This window comes from Clinocottus analis, unplaced genomic scaffold (genome assembly GCF_023055335.1).
Source record: "Clinocottus analis isolate CAN_PGR_092001 unplaced genomic scaffold, fCliAna1.0.p SCAF_5, whole genome shotgun sequence".
NCBI lineage: Eukaryota > Metazoa > Chordata > Actinopteri > Perciformes > Cottidae > Clinocottus > Clinocottus analis.
Window position 1 is genome coordinate 4,227,334 of NW_027176207.1, and position 27,940 is coordinate 4,255,273.

General features: G+C 44.9%; 1 protein-coding gene across 1 annotated transcript; it reads right to left on the minus strand.

Moving 5' to 3' along the window:
• Positions 1-1,842: 1,842 nt before the first annotated feature.
• sptbn4a (spectrin, beta, non-erythrocytic 4a) lies at positions 1,843-27,940 on the minus strand. Its single transcript, XM_068600424.1, has 19 exons — positions 26,788-27,940; positions 16,882-17,145; positions 15,857-16,135; positions 15,555-15,644; positions 15,188-15,466; positions 14,952-15,082; positions 14,578-14,782; positions 11,818-12,063; positions 11,548-11,682; positions 11,011-11,252; positions 9,431-9,569; positions 9,213-9,297; positions 8,686-8,897; positions 6,837-8,332; positions 6,610-6,670; positions 6,248-6,516; positions 5,959-6,129; positions 5,685-5,727; positions 1,843-3,731 (listed from the first exon to the last, which is right to left on the minus strand). The coding sequence occupies exons 1-19, from the start codon at positions 26,908-26,910 to the stop codon at positions 3,435-3,437; spliced, it is 4,767 nt and encodes a 1,588-aa protein (XP_068456525.1). The 5' UTR covers positions 26,911-27,940; the 3' UTR covers positions 1,843-3,434.

Here is a 27,940-nt window from a genome sequence, read left to right on the forward strand (position 1 = left end):
CCGTGTTTGTGTGAGTATGTTTTATCAGAGAACAGACCCCCGCATCGCCACCGCTGTCTTACACCGTGCACGGTGGCTTTGCTTTAGTGCAAAAACAAAAAGCAGCACGAACCTTTATGGTTTCCCTACTCAGATCAAATATTAACGCGCCCGCTCCACATTTTTATTTCAAACGGCACGTACGTAGCTCGGATGAGATTAGGCATTTTTACATCGGCCGCTGTAAGAAAGCCATAAATACAGCATTAAAAAAATGTTTGCGTTGTGCCAGTCAGTGCATGTACAGAAGCAAGCGGGGCGGCGCTGAAGCGTTTAGCTAACGTCTTGACATGGACACGTGTTTGGGGAAATACCAACTCTTCAGTTGATGTCCCATGCATGGTGTCCGCATGAGGGCTAGTTCAGCTCTAACTCCAGTCGGGACTTATGTGAACACACACACCCTCTTTTAAAAAAAAAGATTAATTGTCCTCATTGTATTTATCAGTTAAGTGTGTTTACACATCTACACTGTGTGTTGGAGCCCCAAGGCTTTAGCATGGAGGACGTGGAGCCCATCGTAGCCAACGCTAAGCTAAGCTACCTCGCCCCGATAGGGTTGTGTCTTTTCCTTTCGTGGACACTGAGGGAGCTGCAGTGGAAGTCCATTGTTGGTCTCAAGAAGGTGCAACTGAGTGGAGAACCACTCGGCCAGTGGGTTTTAAACCCATGTTGAGGAACAAACTGTTTCCGTTAGGCACGTGTCTGTGACCGGCGCGGGCATCCACGTCAACTGCACGCCAAGTTGGCATCAGTTTGGAGGTTTGTTTCACGTCATAGCAGCAAGTGTACGCTTGTAAGACCATCAACGGAGGGAACTAAGTTTGCACAATGTATATATACATATTCTGTTTTTTTTCTTCAGTCATGGCTTATATGCTGGGGTTCTTTAAAAGTGATGGGAAGCAAAAACACTTACGACTAATATCCGCCATGAGCAATTACAGCCACACGAACATACTACAGCTCCGATGTCAATGATACAAAAATATGTATTGCAATGAATAAGTGACGGTTTTCTCTTCTGACCCACTGCTTCAGCAAACACATGGCACTTATTTATCGAATAAAAAAACAATGAAGAGAACGTTCACACCGGAGCATAACTCGTCCGTCCCCTCGTTTGGCGACTTCAAAACACTGCTGCATCTGAGATATGCTTTTTGGTGTTCTTGTAGAAAGGAAGACTATTTTTTATTTTTTTTTACACTTTTCAAGTGCAGCTTCATCGGTGGAAAGTCACAGCTGCTGCCCGTGTTTTACTGCACACTTTACACACACACTCTTCTGCCATTAATGTGAGTACAATGTGTCAAAATGGCTACATTTTCCTGACAACTTTAATTGTACTTAAAAGATAACTAATGCATGGCAAACAATAGGCGGATAAATTCCCGCTCTCCTCTGTGATGCCTTAGTTTAGTCACTTTCCAGAGCAGCAGGTACTGAACTGCCCGGGCTAGTTGCACTGCTCAGTCTGTGATGTGTGAATGTAACACACCTCTCACAGACAAAGCGGCTACTCAGTCTGATATTATTACGCGTTGTTATTGGGGCAACTCCTGAATCTGAGAAGAATAAATATTGGCATATAAAAATACAACAAGCATACCTCCAGTATGTCCTGCTGCTCTTCCCTGGTTTAATGTGTTTCACAATTAGATACTGGTGTACTTATATACACTATGCTATTCAATAGTGGCTCCTAATTTGCATATTCTTCATTTAAATGTCATTCATATATTTGAGTGACGGTTGTTTTTCTTTATTTGTGGATTAATACAAATGTTTTAATTTTACCCATTTCAGTTCAGAGTATTGTTTTATTAGAGCACAGGATTTATTGGTATACATACAAAGATAGGTATATACAATTCATGACTCGAATCATGACAGTTTTACATTTAACTTGCCTTTTGATGGAGAGATTCCAATCGGTTTGAACTTCAAATGAAACACACAGGGTACGGAGAGGCTCGACTCTCAGCCAAACCGCTTCAGGGGGCTGTTTGTTTTCTTTTACAATTTTTGGGGCACCGCAAAACACGGCGGCGACGGAACATTTTACAGCTGAAAATCAATACATTCTGTTGGAAATGAATTGCAGTAATACAGTACAAACAGCAGAGGGGCCATGTGGCGTCTCACTTCATGTCACAGATCAAGGAGTAGTCTCTAATCTGGTGTACCCCTGTCCAAAAAAAAACAAACCATCCCTTTCTTCTCATGCGCGCTGTGGTGTAGAAGACAACCAGACTTTGTCAAACTTACCTCTGGATTTTCAGAAGTGGACCGTGATAGTAAAATACAATTTGCCATCCCCCCTCCCATCCCTCAAACCCTCACACTCACATTCAATTATTGCAATTCCAATACTGCCCGACCTATTTCACAAACAGAAAAATAAAGGCAAGTTCAACAGGTGCACTAGTAGACTTTTTTCATGCAATGTTCAGATTTTTTGTCATGTACTGTATACAAAGGCATCGTGTCACATTAGGCTTAGCATTACTTTGAGCATTGCCACTTTAAACACACCTTGGATTAGAATTTGATGGAAAGTTCTTTTTTCTTTTTTTTTTTTACATGGATCGTCGTGTACAAACAATAATAATAATGAAAATTGTAAAAAAAAAAAAATTAAAAAAAAAGAGACTGTAGAACTGTGTATTCATTGACACCAATGAAGTCAGGTGGGTAACACCAGCATTCCGTTATATTAACATGATTCAAAGCTAGCCATGTGACTGGATTAAATGTCAGTATGATTAGTATACAGGTGTGTCAAGTGTCTAAGGTGCACAACTGCCTGGAGTAAGCTCACGTGGATGTGACAAATCATAGAGTTCACATTTGCGATTATTCCTTGTTTCCTCTTTCCCCTTGTATCTCTTTGACAAAGAGAAGAAATAAAAAAGTATATTGCTTGAAAAAACTTTTTTTTTCTTTTTTTCTTGCTCTTTTTTGATATTGTGAAACATTTCATTCACCGCTTCTCGGGTTTGTCTAGCTAGACAGAGCGTTACATTATCAGTCAAAGATACATACAGAAAGATGCTGTGAATCCAAGAGATTAAACGATCAACGATGGGACGTGACGGTGACTAATTCCTGGGACCACTTGTTGGAGTCTGTCTGTCTGTCTGGGCCGACCTCCTATCTACCAGCAGGTGGCCCAATGCAAGCACTGATGTATTTGCCTGGGTGAAGGGGAGGGGCTGAGAGATTAGTCTGTCACAGTAACAATAGTCAGTCCGAGGACCATGGCCTCGGTGTGTTCCGGCTCTGTGATTGAGGATCTGCAAACCGCTGCACATGCTCTCCATCCGTCCCTCCCACCCACCGCCTCCTACGCCTTTAGTCAGTGAGTAATGTTAAAAACACAAAGGGGCTCCTCATTTGCTCTTCCCAGACGTGCTGGAGCCCCCCGCCCCGCCCTCCATTTTGTCGGCAATTTCTGACGTGTCTAACTTCTCGGAGCCTTCCCCTTTTTCTGACCTCTCCTTCTCGGACCGCTCCTCCCCTTCGGCCAGCTCGGACCTCTCTGACCTGGCGTCCGCGTCCCCCTCTGACTTCTCCTTCCTCTCCGAGTTATCAGGGTCCATGGACGAGGTGCCCGGCTTGTCCCACTTGCCCAAGGACGAGTGCTCTATAGAGAGGGTGATGTTTGAAGTCCAGGCCTTCAGGTCCTCCTACGAAGCAAATGACACACGTCTTATGTAAGGAGTCTCTCTCTTATGTAATCATATTCTTTTTGCATGTTTTTCATATTGTGTTTGGGGGGGATGAATCATTTCATCATTTTAGATTTTAGGCTCGTGCTTGTGAAAGCATGAGATGTTAACATTAATGGCGTCTTCATGGATGAGCTGTAACACTTCTTTGTGCTCTGAGCACCAAAAGCCAAGAGCTTCCATTATATTGGAAAATAATTGGCGGGAGTCGATTCGGCTGATATCTCCAAAACGTTTCTAGTAAATACACGTACCATAGAGAAGGAGAGTAAACAGACTTGTTTACATGTCATCCTTGTTTACATGTTGCAAGTGACATTGAAGAGACCACACCAGCATCTAACCGGCCCCAAGTTGCAGATAAGTGTACATGCTGTTTAATGTGCTGCAACTGAGAAGCTAATTAGCTTGCTAACCTGCAAACTGACACACCTTTCCAGGTAAAGTCAATTAGCTACTCAGTCCTAAAAGAACAGCTACGTAAGCTGCAGCAAAAAAACGAAACAAAAAGATTTTATTTCAGTTGGACATTAATACAATTCTTCCATAAGTCTCCTCTGCACATGAGTACTGTGAGAAGAAGGCCACACATTCCATAGACACTGCATTGAGATAATTCCCTGAAGCATCAAAAAAAGAAATATTCCTCTGCTGTTGTACTGACAGTACATGTGTATTCTGCTCATATCCTGTTATTTAAATAACACAAAAGGAAAGGAAATTAAAAATAGACAAACTGATGCAATGTCTGACATTTATTTGCATACAGTGATGATCAAAAACGTATGACAACTGTCTTCAGGTTTTAATTTGTTTTACTTTATTCCATTTTGCTGCACTTGGTTAGTTCTAAATCTGTTCCTTTTTATATTCCTTTTCTTATTCGGTTTTTACTCTTCAAAACATAAGGCTGATGACGAGATTGTTAATATATTGTTATCTTCCACAAATCTCATGTACAGACCAAAACCATAGAAGACGTGCAGACATTTTTCTAACATGTGTCATGTTTTCTCTGTTTTAGTGCTAAAAAGAGCAATAATGACGCTAGCTGGTCGCACACTCCCCCACATGGCTTAAGCATGGCCGTCGTAAACTGCCGTCCAATGTTAACGACTCCCTGCTGGCAAACATTAGAGAGATGGTCAGAGATCACCACTAAATTTGTCTTGGTCATCTCGGAGACCGCCAAGAGAGAGAGTGTATCCGCTGCTTTGAATCACCACGCTGGCCGGCGAGCTAACATCCAGACTAATGCTGCTATGCTAACCACCCAAGATGACTACCTCTCGAAAACATATGAGGACCTGGAAGGGCGCTCAAGATGGAACCTTGTGCCACCCTGAGCGCCCTTCGAGGTCCTCATATGTGTCGCAAGTGACATTGAAGAGACCAGACCACACCAGCATCTAACCGGCCCCAAGTGAAATTTGTAAGTAAGTGTACATGATGTTTATTGTGCTGCAACTGGGAAGCTAATTAGCTTTATAACCTGCAAACTGACCCTGGGTTTGCCTTGAGAGCATGGAGGGTCCCCATCTCACTGAGTTCATGTCCCAGTTCCCTCTGGGAGACTGAGTTTGGCCTAATCTTCCCAGCTATGTCAAACGATGTCAAGCTACGGTAAACCTATTTTTCGATGGACATACTTTATTAAAAATATGAATACAAAATGACACCCCTGATGCTGTTTGGACCTGCTGTGTGTCTGTTTATCCTGGCCTAACGGAGGATTGTTGCAAGCTAGCTATCATGACTACATAGTCTCTTCAGTGACATCTCTTATTTACACTTACAGTTGTAGTCTTTCATGAACCTCTTATGTGGCACTTATACAGTTTAAAGTAAGTAAAGTGGACTATGTCTTATGTCTGCTTTTCTTAAACATGACTCAAATGTAAATGTTCTCACCTCATCCTTTGCATGGAATGCGAAGTTGATTCCATCGCTCATTCTGTTGCAGAGGAAATCAACAAGGCTTGTCAGTTTCTCATGCACATCAATGCCTTTTACCTCTCTAATGACTAATAATATTGCACTTGTTTAATATTTTGTAATTTTATGTTTTTCTTTTAAATCTGCTGACATTTGCTGTCATTTCTTATTTTATTGCAACATTATACTTCAAAAACTGTGAAATCATAATTTAAAATCACAATTTCTGCCGCAATAGAAAAGCTCTTACTGAAGAATGAAGACATTTTTCTTCTTTTTGTATCCCATTGAAGGATCAAACGTGCAGTTAGAGAGCTCAACAGGGGGCTCCTCATTGTATGTTGTGGTAAGATGCCGAGCATCCTTGTAGAAGGTCAGCTGTCCTTCCTTCAGCACACAATATACGTTCATCCAGGACTTGCTGTAAAATTAAAATGACACAGATTATGATTGATGATATATACATGTCACATAGCTATGGGGTTACGCGAATAATAAATTAAGCTATCTTGTATGGTTTTTATCAGTCATGGTTGTACCTGTTTGGGCTTCTTTGCTGAGCTTCAAGGTCAGAAGCGGTGGCCTTTTTGCGGTAGAGGAAGCCTTCGTTTTGGGCAGTGTGTGAAGGCGGTTGAGGTGTCGTTGGGGCACCAGTAGCTGGAGCCGAGCGAGAACGTCTTGACTCCTCAGGTTCTTTAGGACGGGGCCTCCTCCTGGGTTTGGGGCGATCTCGGGCACGAGGGCGTCCGTCAAAACGAGTCACGGGTGCTGAGAGGCTGCTTGTCGGGCGATAAGGCTCTCCTCGCGCCTAAGAAAGTGGAAACATGAGAATGTGACAACCAAGACACAAAAACTAACATGCACAACACCGTTGTGCTATACTGTATGGAAGCTAACTCACCTCTGCTGCCTCTCTCTCCTGGGCCTGTTCTACAATCTCTGCCATGGTAGATCTCTTGTCCCTAAGCGATGACAGACATGAGTCACCCAAACAGTGAATACAATCAATATAAACTCCTTAAATATCATTAGGCTCACACAGGACAGTGCTGACTAGTAAAACAGTAATACCAAAGTTTGTAAAGATCATTCGAATTTCACTGTCACCAGCACGACTCATTCACATACCCTGAGCGCTTGTCAGAGCCTTCCTTAACAGAGCCCTCCAGGTCACTCGAGTCCTGTCTCTGTATCCTCTGCTTGCCGTTCCCCTCCTGTTCGCTGGACGACTGCCTCTCCAGGCGCCTCCGGTAGCGCTCCTGACGCACAATCAGTGGCAACTCGTTCAGCCTGGCCTGGATCTCCTGTTCGCTGGAGGTCTGTCTACCCAGCTTGTACTCCCTCTCTCGCCTCAGATGGTCCATTTGAGGATCAGAGCGGCTGCCACGGGGATCCCTCTGAAGACGGCCGTGGAGAAGCTCCAGCCCTGACTCTGGACCGACCATGTCTGCCATTGGGATGTCCCCAAACTGTTCCCGCTGCACTCTGCTGGCCTCTAGTAGTGGGTTTACGGCCTTGTGGATGTGGTTGATTCTGGGCTGCATGAAGTCAGCTTTCAGGTGCTGCCATGCATACGCCATTTTGGGGTCCAGGATGCCACCACTCTGCGCCAGGTAACCAGAACTGCCCAGACTTCCACTGCTGTAATTATTTTGTGCCAGAAAGCCTGAGCTACCCAATCCCCCACTGCTCTGATAATTCTGTGCTAGGTATCCAGGACTCACCGTATTAGGCTGTGGTGCCAAATATCCAGAACTCCCTGTATTAGGCTGTGGTGCCAAATATCCAGAACTCCCCATGTTAGGCTGTTGTGCCAAATACCCAGAACTCCCCATATTAGGCTGTTGTGCCAAATATCCCGAACTCCCCGTATTTGGCTGTTGTGCCAAATACCCAGAACTCCCCGTATTAGGCTGCTGAGCCAAATACCCAGAGCTCCCCATATTAGGCTGTTGTGCCAAATATCCTGTACTCCCTAAATTAGGCTGATGTCCCAAGTATCCAGAACTGCCCATATTTTGATGTTGAGCCAAATACCCAGAACTGCCCATATTCTGTTGAGGCAGAAAGCCAGGGCTTCCCATACCTCCACTGCTTGGCTGCTGAGCTAGGTTACCTGAACTTCCTAACCTGCCACTGCCTTGATGGTTTTGCATACTACCCACACTCCCAGTTGTCAGTCCAAAGTACCCAGAGCTCTCTGCACTGCCAGCAGTTCGATGGTTTATCCCAAGGTAAGTAGAAGTGTCTGCTCCACCACTCTGGGAGGTCAGCGCCGAGAAACCAGAGTCACTTCCACCCCCAACCGTCTGTTGGTTCATTCCGAGGTACGAGGAGCCCACCAACTTCCCACTGCTCTGCTGTTCCAATCCGTGGTAGCCTGATCCATTTATAACTGGCTTGTAGCTGCCTAGGGTTGAGGACAATCTCTGGCTTGCAGGGGTGGCACCAAGATCCAGACTGGTCTGTAAGGGTTTGTGTTCTATATGCGCATGTACAGTCTGCCTCAAGAAAGATGAGGTAGCACTGGTTGAGGGAATGCTGGGAGTCAGACATGATAATGGGAACATCCTTCGGCTGGAGAGCGGGGTGGTCTTTTTCTCCTCCTCTTTTTTCTTCTCAGCCTAAAGAGAGAGTTAACTAAATAACTAATAGCACTCCATAAACTCAATTAAAACCAGAAAACAAAGAATAGTCCAATAAAATGTGGGTACAAGTTATCAGGAGTGATCTGCTTATTTCAAAACAGTCTGTTTTATTGGCTACTAAGCAATGTCGCATGAAAGGCAGATGAGGTGCAGTGAATGGGGGTACACCACATGCAGTAAACCCGTAAACAATGCAAACTCATGGCTCGCGCCATGCCTGCTAAGCAAACACACATCCCAAGGTCACTTTTTTTCTTTTCTTCCTGTAGCAGCATTAAATTGTGACTCCACCAAAAACTGATTAAACATTTATCTACAGTCAAGCTTACTGCGGAAAGCTGGCGGAGAGAGCTGAAGCGTTCTTTCCAGGTTACAGCAGCCTTGCGGAAGGCCTCGTGGCGAAGGATGAGTTGTTCAACCTCGTCTGTTTGCGCCCGGGCCCCTCCTCCCTCGGGCTCTCTGGAGGTGATCAGCGGCTCCTTGGCCTTGAGCCAGGCTTCCGCTTTTACCGTCTCCTGGGCAAACTGGAACTTTTCCTGCTCTGGTGGTGACAGCAGATCAACAGCATGGTGACCATCACACCAACGCACAGCCCAGTTGAAATCCGTTGTTAACATGCTTGTTTACGTGATGATGATATTTATGCGTTCTATCGAGGCAAATGTGTACACGCTCTTATTTCAGAGCGGGTGTGGAGCGTTAGCGCACACAAGAAGAACTAAAAGATTCATACATGATTCATGATTCATGATAAAAGTGGAAAAAAACATTTGTAGTTTGAGCCCCTTTGACGTTTAACACAGCGTTGTGTTAAAAGCTGCTCTGCTCTGATGCAGTCGTCTGGTGAGTTACTCACTGCGCTGTAACTTCTCCTGGTGTTTGTCCCATTTCTCAACAAGGTCCCTCTGCTTAGCCAGAAGGCTGTCCAGCTTCTCTTGTATCTGTGGTGACAGACACATCGCAGTCATGACCACAACAACACATTGCCACATCTTAATCAAGTAATTGTGTGGGTATTCCCTTGTGGATTGTGTAACAGTCAATCAAATGTGTTGCACTGTTTAGTGAGCCGACCTCCTCTGATGCAGGGTTGCCGGCCGCTATTAGGATCTTGCCCAGATCGGCACACTGCTGGATGGTCTTGCTGCGGCCGTCTACTTTGGCTTTCAGATCCTGATGTTGTTTCATCATCACCTCCAGAGCCGTCAAATCCCTGAGGAAGGATGGATCAGATTATTCAGATTAAATGAAGCACCAAATACTGTTTGGGAATCCTTATACCTGCAGAGTGTAAGATGTTAGCAGTCTGCATGGAATTTTCTCCCAGTGCAGGATCAGTAAATTAATAATTGTAATTTTGTACAATTGTATTTAACCTGAATTGGCCTCAACTGTCTCTGTTAATTTCTTCTTCTCGTGCCATTATAAATGCATCATCCATAATCTTGCTTTGCATGCCAATTATTAAAAAACAGATTAATGAAATACAGTTTAAATGACAGGGTAAGACAACATTTGAATTATAATGGAAAGGGTCGTAAAAAATTTGAAATGACAGACAACGAGATAAGTTGCCAAAGACGTTGCTGACCCCGTGGCAAATTATTATATTTAGGCTCAACAAACATTTCTTAACAAAGAGCTTTACAGCCTCACTGAGCTGCTAGTGAAATTCAGTCCTGCTTTTTTTTAAGCTATCATGCTATAAAGTCTGGATACAATGCTCATATGGTATGCATCTTAGATGCGGCACTGTGCTGGCTTACAAGAACTTTGATAATCAATTAATCATTGAGCCATTTATTAAAAATGGTAAACATTTACAACAAGTAATAAGCCATGTCAGTTTTATTTATCTAACCTAGAATCTGAAATTTGCCTCAAGGGTTGTTTAATCACAGCATACAACACCTTCTATCCTCAGACCCTTTCTATTTGCTGTTCTCTGTGTTGTACTGTAAAATGAACATCTTTATGTTTGGACTGTTGTTTGAACAAAACCAGCAATTTGAAGACGTCACCTGGCTTGGACTGGGTATTTTTCACTTTTTCTTAAATTGTATAAACTAAACAACCAATGGACTTGAAAAATAAACCACAGACCAACCAGTAACAGAAGTTGAAGCTGTTATTTCAGTTATTTATTATTATGTTGAATATTGTCTCAATGACTTATTCTCATTTCTTGTCTTGAACAAACCAGAATAAAAAATATTAATATTAAACTTAGTTGCAGCATTATACAGAACATGCAAATCCGTTTTCCATCTTTACCAGTCCGACGGTGCTCATGTTCATGCATATGTTCATACATCGTCAGCTGCTGAACGACCTCAAAGCCAAGTGGACGTACTCTGAGCTTATTCCACTGTGGCAGTAATTGAGTAAAATGATGAACACTGGCAGTGATCACGATGTAAAATGTGTAGCCTGCATTTCATGATATAGAAAGTGTCATGTGGAATTGGGTCAAGGTGGAACAGCAGCCTAATGGGACACGACATTGAAATTAAATTGTGTCTACAGGGACTGCACTAGACCACAGAGACTTTTAAACACTGAACCACAAAATGCAGCTACTAAACCTGGACCACAGACTGGTGCGCGGTGGTTTAACCACATCTCAAGACAGTGAACAACAACAGAAGTCCTACCTGGGCTCATCCCATCCGATCTGACCCATGATGCCTTCCATCCACATCAGGTTTTCGCGCACCACCGAGAAGAACTGCACCTTGTCCGTCACCGAGGTGACCTGGACGCGACTGGCCTCGCAAGAGCCCAGCAGCTCCTTCCAGGCCTCCATCACCTCCATCTCTTTGAGCATGATGGCCTCGGCCTTCTCACCAGCATAGATGGTCCTCAACTGGGCCGCGTTCTCCTGCAGCTGCCTCACCTGCACCGAGACGGGATTGAAGGCAGTTAGCGGCTTCGTCCCAGTAGAATATAGTCAGCCCGACGAACAGTTGTGTTTTAGAAAATACATTGACCTGCTTTATATCGGATTTCTGAATGTCAAGCACATATTTGAATGTGCGTCTCCAGTCTCAGGGCTGGGTTCGTCCATGATATGGAGTTGTGTCTCAAAAATAAGTTGGGTGAAATCTATATGCACTCACCTTGTGCCCATGAGCAGGAAGTGGGCCTACAATGTGTGCCTGATGAGTTCAGAAAGACATCGCATCACTTGCCTGTGCGACCAGCAGTTGAAGGGCATGTTCGAAGGAGTGCATGAGTCTCTGCAGGGTGGCCGGATTGGTGATGTTGGCTTGGCACGCCCTCACCTCTGGCAGCTGCTTCATCTTCCCCGCGATCTGAGCCAAGACCTACAACACAGGACAGCGTCGTCGTCACGAGCAGCTTTAAAAATAGAAGCCGCGTGTCACGGCCAGACTGTCTACCTTTTCAAATAGATCCGCGGTACACCTGGATCACAGGCGGGTGTTTGCTTTCGGCTGTACCTCTTTGCAGTCGGTGAAGAACTTGTGCAGCTGGTGCGACGCCGCCAGCATCTGCCGGCGCGTCTCCATCAGCTCCAGGAGGTCGGCCCACGACTCGTTCAGGCCGTCCTTCCACTCGGCGATGGTGGCCGCGTCCGAGTGGCCGCAGTCGATCATCTCGTTCACCATTTTGTTCACCTGCTCCATGCGCTGCTGGCCAACGCTGTTGGTTTCCGAGGCGAACTTGGTGAATCTCTCCTGAAGCACCTGGAAGACGCAGGAAGCACACGACAGTGCACGAGATGAGTGAGACTGATGCAATGCATACTTACTGTGTGAGGCTCATAATATTATTATTATTATGCTCAACACCAGGAGAAAAGGTATAAGTTTGTGTGTGTGCGTGTGTAAGTGTGTATCTCGGTGTCTGTCCACGGCTTATCTCGCACTCTGCTGGACCCTTCAGCCTAATATTTCTGCTGCTCACTTATGACTATATGCTTATGGATCTCTCGTGGTTTGCAGTGATTCACACCTTTTGAAAACGTGTTTTATTGACTGTCTGCGACTACGGACTCCTCACTACTTAATACTGTCTGTTAGTCAGCGTGAGTGATCAACAACTATTTCAATTTGGACTTGTGTTTCTGCTACAGAGCACGAATTGTTCCTTTTGATTCATACGTATGTGTGTTTTGAGAGAGTAATAGTTTTGTTGCAGCCATAATGTATTGATAACATAAATATGACAGGATGTGAGTAAGATAGAAGTCATTAATGAAAACCCAAACACTTTTTTTTCTTTCTCGTTTTGTTAGTTTTCATGAAACATTCAGCCTGGGGCATTCATCTATACAGACGCACAGTCACAGTTATCGTTCAAGTCTATAATATCAACCTATGCCTTCAGCCTCTTACAAAGAAATGTTATATTTTATTTGGTATTTATAGCTGCTCTCTTACGTCTGTTATGTTCTTTTAGTACAAAAAAAGTGTATTGTTGGTTTTTATTTAGATCAGTCATATTCTGTGACGCACACAATAGATCTATAGTTGATTTAATTGGAGTAGCAGTCATCAAACATCGGGTGTTTTAAACTGTTATTATAATTTACTATCATTATGTTATTTCCACACATTAGGACAGTTAAGAAGCTGTGTGTCGTGAGTATCTGCCATCTCCTCAAAAAAAAAGTCCCATTAGGTTAACTTTCTTCATCAGTCTCTTCCTTTTTTCATGAAACACAAGCATATGTGATCCTTTCTTATTTATTTTTAAATGGGGGTTATTCGTCACAATATTGTTTTTATTAAAGGGAACATTTGTAGAATTTGAAAGTTAGCTATCTGAGTTTTTTTTAACGGTTGCAGTTCTTGTCCATGCTCTTTCTTCTTCAGCTGTGGGGTGCGATGCCATTCGAGAACATCTTGTTCTCTCTGCTTGTATTGCAAGCTGGTTACGTTTCCATCATTGGAAAATGGCTTCGTTGCGGCCAAAAGTATCCAGAAGACGTTTACGGTGTACATTTTAGATCTTTTCGCCTGACTTGGATATTCAGCCGTAAGTGGGGAGGATATGGCCAGCCATCTTTCTCATTGTATTTTTTTTCCAAAGGAGGAGTGAGATCTTCCGACAAGCTGCTCTTCCACGGGCAGCCGCCGTGCCAGAGAGATGCATGCGGGGGGGTAAAACAGCGTGAAGAGACGGCAGATTTTCACATCTTACTCTCTAAATTAAGGATTAAGTTGATGGTTGGAGCTGTGGAGAGACTGACCACGATGAGTTTGTTGAGTTTTGTCTGTCCAGTTTGAATGAAGCGTGTTTTACGATGAGTTAACGGGGCGATTCAAATTCTTAGTTCAGTCTCAAAGATAACCCTGACTTCAGAAGGTGTGCGGTTGTATTTTTCTATTACGCTGTAAGAATATGAACTTAATTGTCATTTTGTTGATGTTGTTGCATGCTTGTACGTGACGGCACGAGGCCACAGCGGATAAGATAAGCTTTCTCAGGCCTTACAGCACACACTGGGGAATTTATTCCATCTAACATCAGCACTGATTGGACATCCACATAAAAGGTGGTTAATTTTCCCTTGTGTCATGCTTAATAATGGTATAAAACAAAGCATACAAAAGTCATATCCGTTGTGTACGGGGCCAATGGCAGCCAATGTTGCTGATTAATTAAAGAGCCCATAAAATAAATGCTGTGATCATGAACGAATTTACGACATAAAGATTACAAATGGTGGTCATAATGGAAATAATAAGTCCTTATCCCATTGCATTTTTGCTTGGCTCGTGGAAAAATAATGTTTGGTTTCATTAAAATCAAATTATAATCTCAAAATTGAATCAGATCAAAAGATAACAGGGCTTTAAACTAACTGTAATATTTAATGTTGCTTTCCTTTTTTTTTTTACTTTATCTTGAAAAAGAGAAAACACAAAATATAGCCTTATGTTTGAAACTGATTCCTCAGGAGATTTTAAGCTAGATTGTAAGTTTTATTACAGTCTTTCACCTTTTTGTATCACAATAAATACAAGAGGTAAATACATAAGTCAAGGCCTTTCAATGAGAATAACCCCTGACGTGATAAAGCTATTTTCACTGTGTTTTCTAATATCGCTTTCACACTTGGGCTCATTTATATTCAGCTTCATTTAAATTTATTGGGCTTGTTAAATATAAAAAAAAAGCAATGGCATTTAATTGTAGTGATGTGAAATGTGTCATGCAGTTGGAGCGACCCCAAACTGCGCTGAGGAACTGACCGTGACGTCCTCGAGGTCGTGGCCCAGCTCGGTGGAACTGGCCACCGTCTCCCGGTCCGTGATCCACTTCTCTAACTCCTCCACGTCCTTGTTGAGCTGGTAGAGCCAGTACTGCTGCTCCAGCTTGGTCTTCCTGTGCTCCACCATGTCCTTCAGAGACACATACAGCCGGTCTACGTGCGTCTGCTGCTTGGTGAGCTGCGAGCTGTTGAAAAGAAACGGAGGGAAACGAAGCGTTAAAGCTGCCGGCGAGACGCGCATCGACAATGTCGGCCCCCGTGTTCTCCTGCGCGGCACACGGAACATGCAAAGGTTAAGCTTTACTCTGTCCTTGGGCCTGTATGCGCTGCTTTGTGAGTGCTCGTAAGCCACACCTTTCTGGGTGTCCGACTTCCAGTAGACGCTGGCACTGCTGGGACAGCATGCCGACTGTCTCTGCGTATGTTTCCACCGTTTGCTCCAGAGCCAGGTGGGTCTTCAGCAGCTGCAGGGTGCTCGCCTCGTCCTGAAAAAAGATGATCACAACGCCGTCAGGGTTCACTTTCACAATCGTGGCAAGAAAGAAATGAACCTCCCCCCCCCCCCGTGTGAGCGACCGCGCTGCCCGTACCGTGCCTCTCTCTTCGTTGACCAGATGGAGCTTCTGACCAGACAGCCAGGACTCCAATTTAGCCGCCTCGCTGTAGTACTGCTGCGCCTGCAGCGTGGCGTCCAGCATCATGCACCGCCGCTCCGTCTCCAGCTGCAAAACCTCCCACAGCTGGCGCACGTGCCCGGCCCCTTCGCGCACAAACTCCACCTCGGGAGTCCTCAGCGAAGCGATGATCCCCGCGCGGTCCAGAACCTCCTCGACGCGAGCCCGCCGCCCCGTCAGCTCCCTCTGGAGCGTCTGAAGGACCAAATCGGAGGTGAGTTCCCAAACTGAGCGTGCTCGGGGGTCACATTTTAGCCCACCAAACGTCGTCTCTGACACTTACCTGGTTCTTTTTGACATGCTGCTGCACACTCTGGAGGTTAGTCCCGTAATCCTTACAGGAGGCCAAGGGAAGCCTCTCCTGAATCCACAGCTATCAAGTAACCACAGTCAGATCATTACATTTCTCACAGTCAAACATGGAAGCCACGGCACTGACGCATTGCCACATGCATTCCTTCTTTCATGCACCATAATACCATATACTGACAGGTGTTCCAAAAGGGAATTAAAAACAGTGTATGTAGAAGAGGGAGTATGTGTAGGGAAAGGATGGGGAAGAGGGATAAAGAAGTGTGCGCTCACTATCTCGTCCTCCAGGTCCTGGGCGACCTGGTGCATCTCTTTGGAAGCCAGCAGGATGCGGCGCCTCTCCTTCAGCGGCTCAATGAGGCGGACGATGCGGGTCTCCGCCACGCCCGACTGCTCGCCGCCCTCCCTGTCGCCGGCCTCCCTGTCGCCGGCCTCGCTGCCGCCGCCCTCCCTGTCGCCTGCCGTCAGCCCTCGCTGGGGGAGGCAGACCCCCTGCAAGCTACCCAGCTCTCCCACATCCTTGTAAAAGTCCCCAATCTGAGACTCCATAGCCTGCAGCGGAGGGGAAAGGAGGGATGGGGGGGGAGGTCATGTTACAGCCACATGAGGGACGGACAAACACACATCAGCTGTTTTCCCATTGGAACATTTCAGGGTTATGTAACGGACTGCCTCACTTTAAGGGGGCAGGGATAAAAAAGCATGTGTTGCATTTTTTCATGTGTTCAAGAACACGCCACAACAGCATCATGGGTGGACACATGTTGGAGACGGGGAAATTACATAAACAACAGCGAGCTGAAGGACGCAGTCCGTCAAAGGCATTGGCCACATCCAGGCCGAGAGTTTTAGTTCAACAACGTTTCTCATGGTCACATGGCGTGTGAGAACCAAGGCTGTTTTTAAAAAATATATATATTTTCAGTTAAATGTAGAATGTATCTAAGGACTTTTACTCAACTACTGTACCTAGGTTTTATGAGGTACTTGACTATTTCCATGTCATTACGAAACCGTTTCCCAATGAGGTTCAAGATTCCAGATATAAAAGTTTTACCTTCATGTTATGTGTGCAGTGAAATATATTTGTAGACATTTAAGCGCAAATTTACAAATGAGAGGGGGCAGTACATAAGCTGAGTTTGACCAATTGATGGCGGTTACCTCCAACATAAATCCTTCGTGGCTGGGGAGCCGCTCCGGTTTACACGTGAAAGTGTTTCAAACGTGAAAGAATCATTTGGGTTTTCGGGCGACACCGAGCGTGTCGCGAGGGAGCTCTCGAGACTGAGACTTGCCTGGAATTTCTGGAGCTGCTCGTTGAAGGTGGGCAGATGGTGCACCGGCTCCAACTGGGGCGGCTGCTGCTCCAGGTGGGAGAGCTGGTTGTCCAGGTCCAAGTAGCTCTTCACCGCCGGCTCGGGCTTGTTGTTTTCGAAGAGCTGACGGGCCTTGGCCTTGGTCGTGCTCTCCAGGTCGGACCAGCACTCTCTGATCTCCTCCAGCTTCTGCTGAACCACTGGACGCAGCTCCGGCTTCTCCTGGATCAGCTCCTGACCCTCCTGGACACAGGAAGTGATGACCAATTACACTGGCCTAAACCATCAGTTTAAGTCACTGTTGTCACAGGTGTTAAATCTATCTGATTAAGAAAAGGAAAGAAAGACATTGTGTGTTGGACTGCCGTTTCTTGGCTGAGTGACTCGGACGCTGCTTTAATGTCAGCGTTGGCTTGCGGCGACGCTTCCTATATGGGCTGAGATGATTGTTGCTTCACTTGTTACCACAAATCTGTGAACTGCACACATCCGTCCACCATTTTAGATTTCAAGTTCAAAGGAAATCTATTTCTGAAATCGAACCGTGTTCATTCGAAATCCATCTTTTTTTCACACGACCAACGATTTTAGGTAATTGATATCCTTCGATGGAACGTCTCTACCAAAAGGGAATTAGTGTTCAAAGACAAATGGACTATATCAGCAGCCCTCGACAAATCTACACGAAGAACAACACGCTATTCTAAGCCATGAACCGGTGGATCTTGTTTTAATAGATTACATTATTGCAGAAGGGCTCTGTTCATGGCGCTGGAAGAGAGTGGCTAAATTCAGTTTTGTCCCCAAAAATAGCTTGGGACAACACAGCGCCATGCCAAGTATGGAGAGCCCCCCTCACCCCCTCACACCCACCCCCGCAAGCAGAGAGGCAGGTGTATGGGGCAAAGTTTGGCCTCGGGCTGACCTAAAAAAATCATGCGTGGTAAGTCTAATAAACGCCGGCGATGTCCTCCGCCCGTGCTCCTCTGCTCCTCTCCCCTCCCCTAAATCTTGGGCTTTGTTCATGACGTGATGTGGATGAGGAGATGTGGGGAGATCAAAGCTTGTGGCACATTCCCCTTTGTGTCAATGAAGCCCTCCCTTGAAACAGATTATCACCGGGCTCCTCAAAGGTTGTTGAAGGTGCTTCCACAAGATTTTGGGATGTGTTTTCTTGCATTCACGCCGTCGTGACTTAGAATCTCTGCGGATTTGATTCATGTTCCTGCTCCACATTCCTCTGTTGCATACGATCATACTTTACCCGTGTCGTAATAACAACCGTGCACGTGATGGATTCGATCTTTTCTAAATTCTGCTTCCCCTCCTTTATCTTTTTTTTTTCGCGGGGAGCTGGACCTATATCCTATGGCTTTCATAATGCAGTGCTGCATTCCTCCTCTTGGCACCGGCTCTCTGCTTAACTGCTGCTAGCGCTCACTCGCTCACCACCCATCTCTCTCTCTTTCTCTCTCTCTCTCTCTCTCCCGCACTCTCGCTCCTATCTTCCCCCAGCCTCGCTCTCCCTCTCATAATGCAGAGCCAGCAGAAAGCAGGTATCTCTCTCTCTCTCTCTCTCTCTCTCTCTGTCTCTCTCTCCTCCCTCCCTTGGCTTTACTGACACACACAGTGAGGCAGAGGGAGAAGAAATCAGAGAGGGGGGTGGAGAGCGAGAGAGAGAGCGAGAGAGAGAGAGCAGAAAGGCAGAGTAAAAAGGAAGATGGGAGGCAAAAGGAGAGGGAATCAAAGGTTTGTGGGGCAGGAATGAGGCTGCGGGTGTGTGCTACAGCCTGGGCACAGTCGGATCCAAAGGGCATCTGCGAAAGCAAATGTTCGAGGCGGTCGGCTGACACAGTGCGATATTTGAATGGCTACCACGTAGGAATCGTGCGATTACGGCAGAGGAGTTGTGTTGCCGAATTCTGCAGGCTTTTCTTGTGATGCTGATGCAGCATAGAGAAGTAGTGGGCGGGATTGGGGGGCTTGTTTTATACGATACTGGCAAAAACAACAATGTGTTCACACCCTCTGGATGCATGAAAGTAACACTATGCAACGTAGCCGTTACCTGCAAGAGACGGCAAATATCACTTAATGTAGACGGGAGCGTCCTTCTCTGATGCCACGTCTCCCCTTCTGCCCAACCCACAATGCAACAGTGACACGTATGTATTACTATGGCGGCGTCCAACCAACTTTGAGTGGATGTGCTGTTATTTACAATTCTGTAAGAAATAGTATTTTCAAACGTCTTGGATTAGTAGATTTCCCTATTTCTAAAATGCACATGCTAAAGAGCTTGAATGCATGAGTGGCGTGTGATGCCAGCAGCATGCGCCTTATGAAAGCAGTATTGCCATCAAGACAGAAACGTATTGCAGTTATTTGAACCTGCTGTCATAAATAATAAATAAAATCATGTATGTAGTAAATTAAACAAATAATTGATGGATATAAAATAGCAGGATGGATGTAATAGACTAAAAACACAGATATTCAGGTTTGGGATGAGTAATATATTAAAAATTAGAAGAAAATAATTAGGACAATAACTGCAGTACGATAAGCTAAAATAATGTGTTCACATTTATTATGAAGAACAGCAACATCTGGAGAGCAATATAAAAACAGCAGGGGGAATTAGTCTGTACCGCATTAAAGACGTGACAAATCGTTACTTTTACACAATTTATTGAAAATGTACTGAAAGTCATTGTTGGATGTTGAAAATATGACTCTAAACTGTTTTGAATTAAGAGGTTTGGAAATACGAGACTTATCAAGAGCATCAGGACAATACATAAAACATAAACCATTTAATAATCCCAGTATAACATCGATAACGCTGGTGTGTGTTTTGGAGAGACGATGTCAACTGCAGCTGCATTTCTAGTGCAAACACGTTGCACACTGTAGTGTTTGCACGCTGCTGTTTCATAGCAGGGGAACAGTGACTGCACTGGATTCATAACTCATAGTGTTTTAACATATGTGCAGTGCCCCAATCAGAAGCAAGTACCGTTAGCTAAACCGTATCTAAAAGATGCTCACTAATGCTAGCTAACGCGTCGTTGGGTTGAAGATTTAAAAAAGCTGTGTTGTCCATAAGTTTACGTCATTGACCAGGTTGATTATATCTCACACACAACAGCCACATGGACAATAAAGAGCTAGTGAGGTTTAGATGTTAGCGTCAATATGTTTGCCAACTTTGCTAAAACCCTGCAGCAGACACGACATCTTTAGTTATGCTAATATGATGGCGGTGTTGGCTGTTTAAGTTGACACATATCTTTAACAATGCAGATGTCTATAGACCCAAACATTTGATCCCAACATGTGGTACATTGTTATCTGCTATTGTCTGACAGGAAGAGATGATCATTAATAAATTCATTCAGAGAATTAACACGAGCTTTCAGCGACGATGTATGCAGCGCTACTTCATATCATAGCAGCAAAACAGCGTGATTGCTAATTAAACAATGCACAGTTTAAAACAACCAAAATAGCCTGAATTGCATGTTTATGCTTAATATTTACTTTATGATATTGCATAATAGGTGGGACACAATTTAAATAGAAAAAAGGATATTTAAAAAGTCCTGCCTGACACTATAAAATGTGTGAGGTTCAACATGACTTGAAAGGGATGAAAATAATTGAAGATAATTGAATACAGATATCATACAAAGACTAAAACCATGTTAAATGGATCCGATTGATCCTATTATTAATAGCCAAAGCCTTCATTAACGTGAACAGGACACTACCATATACACCGTCCTCTTAAATACTCTGTAGAGCAGCGGTTCACAACCTTTTTTCACACCATGGACCGGTTTAAGGCAATATTTTCACAGACCGGCCTTCACGGCCTAAAAATACAACTCACCATTACGCCGAATTAGTGGAGCCATGAGTTTGTTTCTCTGCTACGATCCAGTTCATTTCGAGTGATGGGCAGACAACGACACCCGACGTGTGTCGTTTATGTTTACTCCTTAACCTAAACCTTCATGTCCAGTCTATCCATAACCTAAACCTTTATGTCCAGTCTACTCCGTAACCTAAACCTTTATGTCCAGTCTACTCCTTCACCTAAACCTTTATGTCCCGTCTACTCCTTAAAATCTAAACCTTTATGGCCAGTCTACTCCGTAACCTAAACCTTTACGTCCAGTCTACTTCGTAACTTAAACCTTTATGTCCAGTCTATCAATAACTTAGACCTTTATGTCCAGTCTACTCTGTAACTTAAACCTTGGTCTCCAGTCTACTTCACAAAAACAGGATGTTCGACATTTCTCAGGATAGCCTTGATTTTAATCCAGAACCGGCAAAGTTAAAACGTATTTGGGTAACGTATCACATAACCTCTTGACATGTGTCAAGAGGCTTAGACGCACAGCCGGATGTATCCGGTTATTTTTCAAAATGAAACACTTTTTTCCGACCTTGATAATCGATCAAAACGTTTTCATTCATTCTTTCTGTGCGGCCCGGTACCAAGGGACCCACAGACCGGTACCGCTGCTCTAGACTAGAGCACCGACTGTAATCTACCACTGAAAGTAGTCCCCAACAGACGTGGTCGCGAAGTTTAGAAAAATATCAGTTTGACAGGAGACATTGTGACTCGGCATAGCAGGAAATGCATGCGTTACTGACAACGTTAACAATGGCTTTGTGTCCCAGTAAAGTCATGACAGCGAGTCAGCACGCACAAGACCTGCACCCTGAAGCTGAAGCAGCGAAATGGAATTTAGCCATCATTTTATTTTATTAGTTGCACTATATTTTCTTACTGATACGTTCAGGTAGGTCTTATCCAGCATTCATTGCAATAACTACAGCCATAATTTCGAGATATCTCACAAAATTATTACGTATGTTACCCACGTATTCATGAACGAGGAAGTAAAATAGCCCACGCTGGGAAGGTGGATGGGTCCAACAAACGGCAATCTTTCAGTCCGTTCCCCAAGTGAAACAATATGTCATATATCTATATATATCTAAGTCTCAGGATTTCCATAGTTATTAGAACCCAAAAATCAATCTTTACCTAAATCTAACTCAGTAGGTTTGTTACCTAAACCTAACTGAGTTGTTTCCTGTGCAGATAGAAGTCAATTTTGAAAAGAACGACGGTGTGTCACAAGAATCACGCATGTTGCTAGTATTTACAGGAAAACGCATGAAAAATGAGGAGTAGCTTTCCATAAGATATCATAGGAACCGTTGCATGAGGATACGCTGATATGTTAAATGAAAGTCTGGGTCAAACATGGGACTCTGCCCCAGAAGAGGTACCCGAGTCCCGTGAAAAACCAAAAGCAACATACTTAATTTGAACCCAAAACATGATCTTTTGCTAACCCTAACCGAATAATCGTGTTCCCTAGACTTGAACGTAATTAAGACTGCAGCTTCAAAAGAGCTACGAGAGGTCAAGACACTATAACATTGATTAATACATATGTGGAAATGTCTTTTTGAAATTCGATGTATTGCTGCTTTGCAGAAACGTACAATGCCGGCATTTGATTCTGGCGCCTGTGTTGCAAATGTCCTCAGTGACAAAGGCCTGTTAAGAGTTTGGGCTCTGGGATTAATTATTTTATCATATAAATAAGCATATAGAATAATTGAAGCGTACATTGAAATCCATGTTAAATGCACGACGTCTTAAGGAAAAGGCATCATCCCTGTTTTGTCTCCAGTCACATACAAAGGAAGGTAAAAAAGTAAAAAAGTGATTTGAATTATTTTGTTAATAGGGCAGCAGCTAAATATGAAGATGCCCCTAATATATTCTGCATGTGTGAATATGTAAGAGGTACAGTGTTTATCAGTCAGCCACTGGACAGGCCCATGGTTTGTCTGTGCGTTGACCCCTGAGCCCACGCTGAGGCTCGGCACAAGGTCGGCCTCACTGTAACAGAGAAGCACCCACAGAACCTCCATACACACACACACACACACACACACGAGTCGGCCCGGCTTCATGTGCTGAGTAAGTACTGGGAGAACAGAGGTGAGGGGCGGAGGTGGGAACCCTTCCAAAAAAGGACGCGGAGTTCTCCAATCGCGGCAGCACGCGCCGTCATCTTTTCTCCCCTCCCCTTAGATAACGATGGACAGAGAGACACGTGGGTAGATTATGGGAGACTAGCAGGGTCGCGGAGACATGAGTGTGCCTGGTACCGTCTGTACGTGGCTACACACACAGGAATTTGTGTCGGTCAGCACGGGAGAGACAACCTCTGTAGAGCAGCCATCTTTCTCTCAATCCTTCCAGTTGGTTGTATCTGGTATTTGGCAATAAAGGTTATTCAAACACACTGATGATTCAGTGCAGCGGTATCCGGTTCAGTCCATTCTCATGTAAAGCTGAGATGTAGCTCTATTAGAGGAGCTCTCTGTCTCTTTGATCAGAGTATTGCGCTAACTTTGTATTATTATGGAAAAATATTAAAATATTGTGCACGTATATTAAAGGCGACTGGTTATTGGTGAGAAGGCGTCATGCTGCCATGGTGGTTTAAGATGCATACCATATGAGGATAGACTGTAAGAAGTGGTGGTAGTGGTCGTGGAGTCACCCATTGGTTTGTGTACTGCCTTTTTGATGCTCGGAGTTTGGCTGTCGCCATCTTGGATTACAGCCACTGCCATCTTGATTTTTTGCAACCAATAAACATAAGGGACCATATTTGGACTGTGGAGGAGTGACATAGAGACTTTACGGTTCTGGTAGGGCAGCAACCTGTCAATCACCTTGTAGCCCCGCCCTAAAGCATACCGTGCATTATCGTCTGACTCTAAATGAACCATTATTGCCTAAATAAATATCATACTGTATTGAAAAATACTGGAAATTAGAGATTCAGACTCATGTTTAAAATGTTTACTAAGGGAATACATCAAGAGAGAAGTAGAGTCATTTATATACACTTCTATACAACCAGAGCAGTCGCCCTCCTGGTGGTCAGTAGAGATAATTCAGCTTTAACAAACTTCAGCATTGGCTTTACTCTTCAGTGATACTGCATATCAATTGCACTATTGAACAGGTAATAATATGTTATTTGTCTTTAAAAACATTTAATCAAATGTAGAAATGTTTCAAACCCGCAGTCACATCTTCTAAATAGTGTATATTTCAGTGATCTGTGATAATAAAATCACGTGCTGAGCATACACCAACTCAAGTGTCCTCAACTCGAGTCCAGCTTCCTTTAAATGAATCATTTCATTCTATTTTACCAGTGATGAAGATAATAACAGGCATATGATGAGGATGTTGACAGCGGTCCCAGCAAGTCAGCTTTCTATATATTTATATATATATGAAAATGTCATTGTTCCACCATGTGATTATCTGTTTTAACTGTAGTGCATTATTGATTCATCTGCTTGTTAATTTTCTTGATTGTTTTGATAAATTGCTCGGTCTATAAAATGCCAGAAATCAGGGATAAAAGACAGTCACCATTCCCTAAAGCCCAAATCCTACAGCTTCAAATGACTTGCTTTTTCCCCTCAAACTCAAAGCTGTTCAGTTTACAATGCTTAAAAATGGAGAGAAGCAGCAAATCCCTGCATTTGGAAAGCCGCTGGAACCAGAGAATGGTCGTAGTTTTGCGCGGATAACGCGATTAATCGGTGATCAAAACAGTTGCGGCTTAATTTTCTATCAATTGACTAATCCTTAAATTGACTAATCGTTTCAGCGCCACATTATTCATCAAAACTAAACAGAAAACATAAGTTTAAAAATAAACCACGTCAGGCTCAGGTAACAAGTTCCATCCAGAGTCTTGAAGCCTGTTTTTAAATCCCAGTGAATGCTCAAATTGGTGTCATTATGACATTAAATCGTAGCATCTTGTATATTTATATATGAGCAATGTGGCCACATTTAATGATTAACACGAGCCTCTCCACTTTTGACATTGTAAAAACAAAACTCCATCTCCTGTGCACACTGCGAACCAAAAAACGACTGTAACGTCGCAAAATCACAAATGGAATATCCTGAACTCCGAAGCCACAGGACGCACGTCTGGATATGGCCGCAGAGAGCTCGCGCTGGGAACCGGCTGGAGCGAAAGACAACATAAAGAAAAGACACATCGACTCTGCACACGTTCAGCTACAAGCACAAGTCTCTCTTTCGCATCGTGACTGAACGAGGAGGAGGTGTCTGCCGGCTCAACTGGGAGGGTCTGGACTGTGGTGAACCCGGTGACGGCTAATGAGGGCTTCCTCATTAGGTCATATGCAGCGGTGGGGCCTCGTCTTCATGGGCCGTGGTTATAATTAGTTACGCCACTATCGTATGAATATTTAATAAGACCGTATATACTATGAAAACATGAATGTGTAAAAATCTATACAGTCTAATGAATTTTTTAATGTATTCAATAAAGAATTAATAATTAAAACGGTCGGAAATGTCAACAAAACCTCTCAGGATGTTATCGGAGATGTAAATACATTTTAGCAAGGTCACAGTCTGATAATCCTCATCAGCACAGCCATCACGTTATTCAGCATTTTTCTCTTAAACGTGTGTCCAGGAGCGACTTGTCATGTCTCTCAGTGCCACAGGCGCAGCCGGAGGACTGGCAGCAGCCACTCGCTTGCTTCTAGATTAGCAAATTGATTATCTAATATTACAACAACAACAAAAACGCACACACTTTACACCATAAATCATTGTGCGCCGATTGATTTTGCCCCGGTGCAGCTTTTGGGTCCACTGAAATGCATGAACGGACATAAATAATATGCTGGTTAACCTGCAGGAATGAGAAAATAATGAGTATTTATAGCAATTGGTGAATTATAGGATCCATGTTGCAAAAGGGGCTTTCGCTCCTGCTTCTCGTCTTTCGCATGATGCTCGAGGGCTGAAGCACTTCCTGGTTTAACCGAGATCTCATCAATCTGCATCAATTAGAACACAGTGCATCTCTGAAGTCAGCGATTCTGCTTCAATTGTTTAAGCATCAAAGGGGGCTGACACCGTTATAACCAGTGCACATTTCTACATGACAGTATGCAAACCTTTCCACTAAGAGCTAAGCCCTCTTGGATCTCGTGGTTTCCACATGTCCGCCTCATCAGCAGCAGCTTCGCGTGTGACCGAGCCGATCATCACAGCCTCCTGAACCACAGCGGCGACACGTTTGACTGGCTGACTTCGGCGGAGACGGAGGCCGTCTCATCAGCTAATAAAGAGCCCACCTGAGCTCCGCCGAGGCAGACGGCACGGGGAACATTTTGTGTGGACGGGACGGTTGCTCTGTGCCAGAGTAGCAAAGCATGATGGGAATGTGGGGCCAAAAAGAAAAAAAAAGGGTGTTCATGATGCGAGCTGACGATGTATATTTCTTCCGACAGACAGCATTTGTATATAGATGGGCACGAGAGGGAACCGGCATCCTCCTGTGTGTTTGGCCTCCACTGCTGCGGAGGTTACGTGTCCTCTGTGTGATTCACTGTAACCTCCGTAACCGAGCCGTGAAATCCAGGTGGTCTCACCTCTGGGCAGAGACACCAGAGAACCACGGACGGTGGGGGTGGCGGAGGGGGGAGGGAGGAGGGATCATACCACCTGTGAACCGGAACAACACCGCCACCATGGCGACGTAACCTTGAGAACGTAATTCAGGATGTCCCCGAGCAAAGTGGTGAAATGAAAAGCTGAGTGATGACATCCCTCACACTCTCTCTCACCTTATCAGCGTTTCACTGCCACCACACCCACTGTCACTCAAGCCATGCTCTCACCTGCTCCGGCCCGTCCAAACCACCCCCATCCACGCCTCCCCTCCCTTCCTCTACCATCATGCCCATGCCACCTCCACTCACCTGCTCGATCTTGGCAAGCCATTCTTTATTGCGGGCCAGTTCGGCCATAAAGGCCTGGTGCTTCAGCCACTTCCTGTGTAGCTTTTGAGCCTCGTCCCGCGCCGTGTCTCGGGCCATAAGCATCTTCTCTTCCACCCGCTGTCCCAATCACTCAGCTAGGGGAGACAAAAATAGCCACCATCAGGAGCCCAACGCTCGAGCCGGCCCTTCTTCTCCCCCCTCTTTCCCACAGGACGTCCTGCCTGCCTCCTTTACGCAAGAGCCACCCGCTCTGCTCTGCTCTGCAGGGGCCTGGGTACCTGTGCTGTCACCACTCACCCCAACCCCCACCAGACACCCCTTTCTGGAGGAAAAAAAAAATCAAAAAAATCAAGATAAGCACCTCAGCAGCAGTGGTAGCAATGGAAGCACTCAAGCCCTTCCTTTGGGTCGCCCCTGGGTCCTCATGCCCTACTGCTTCATGGGTCTTGCGGTCCTGATGCTGCAGTGCCTGCTAGCCAGTCTCAGAGAAGGCAAAAAAAAAAAAACAAGCAGCGAAATAGAGCAAATGCGCCAAATGACAACGCTGGTAAAAGAAATGACACAACACATCCGATGCCCCTTTTGGCTCGTCGGCTCGTCTTCCAGCTCCGGATGGCGATTACAATCCAGCCGTCAGCGGAGGTGTAGATGTAGCTTAGCCACAGAGGTGTCTTCCAGCCGGGGCAAACCTGACCATCCGCCGCTCGACCAGTCCCGGTCAATCTGTAGTCCGGTGTAATGATGCTGTAGACAGGAGGAGGAGGAAGACTTGGAGTGGGAGGAGCAGGGTGAACGGGATGCAGAGGCAGTGCAGGGGGGGAAGGCCGGATAACATAAGCTATCCGCTCTTGAAATGCATCGCTCCCGGCCGCTGCAAAGATGCCCACGTAGGCTGCTGTGAGATAGCACACTGTTTCCTCTCCTCAGTTCCCCCTTCCTCGTGTCCCCGAACAGCTCAGCCGCGGTTGGTGCATGCTGCTGCAGTCCTTGCCTCTCAGCTACGCTCCTGTGTGTGTGTGTGTGTGTGTATGTGTATGTGCGTGTGTGTGTGTGTGTGTGTGTGCGTGTGTGCTTGCGCGTGTGTATGTGTGTGTGTGCAATCACAATCAGCACTGCAGTGCCGGAGTAGAGA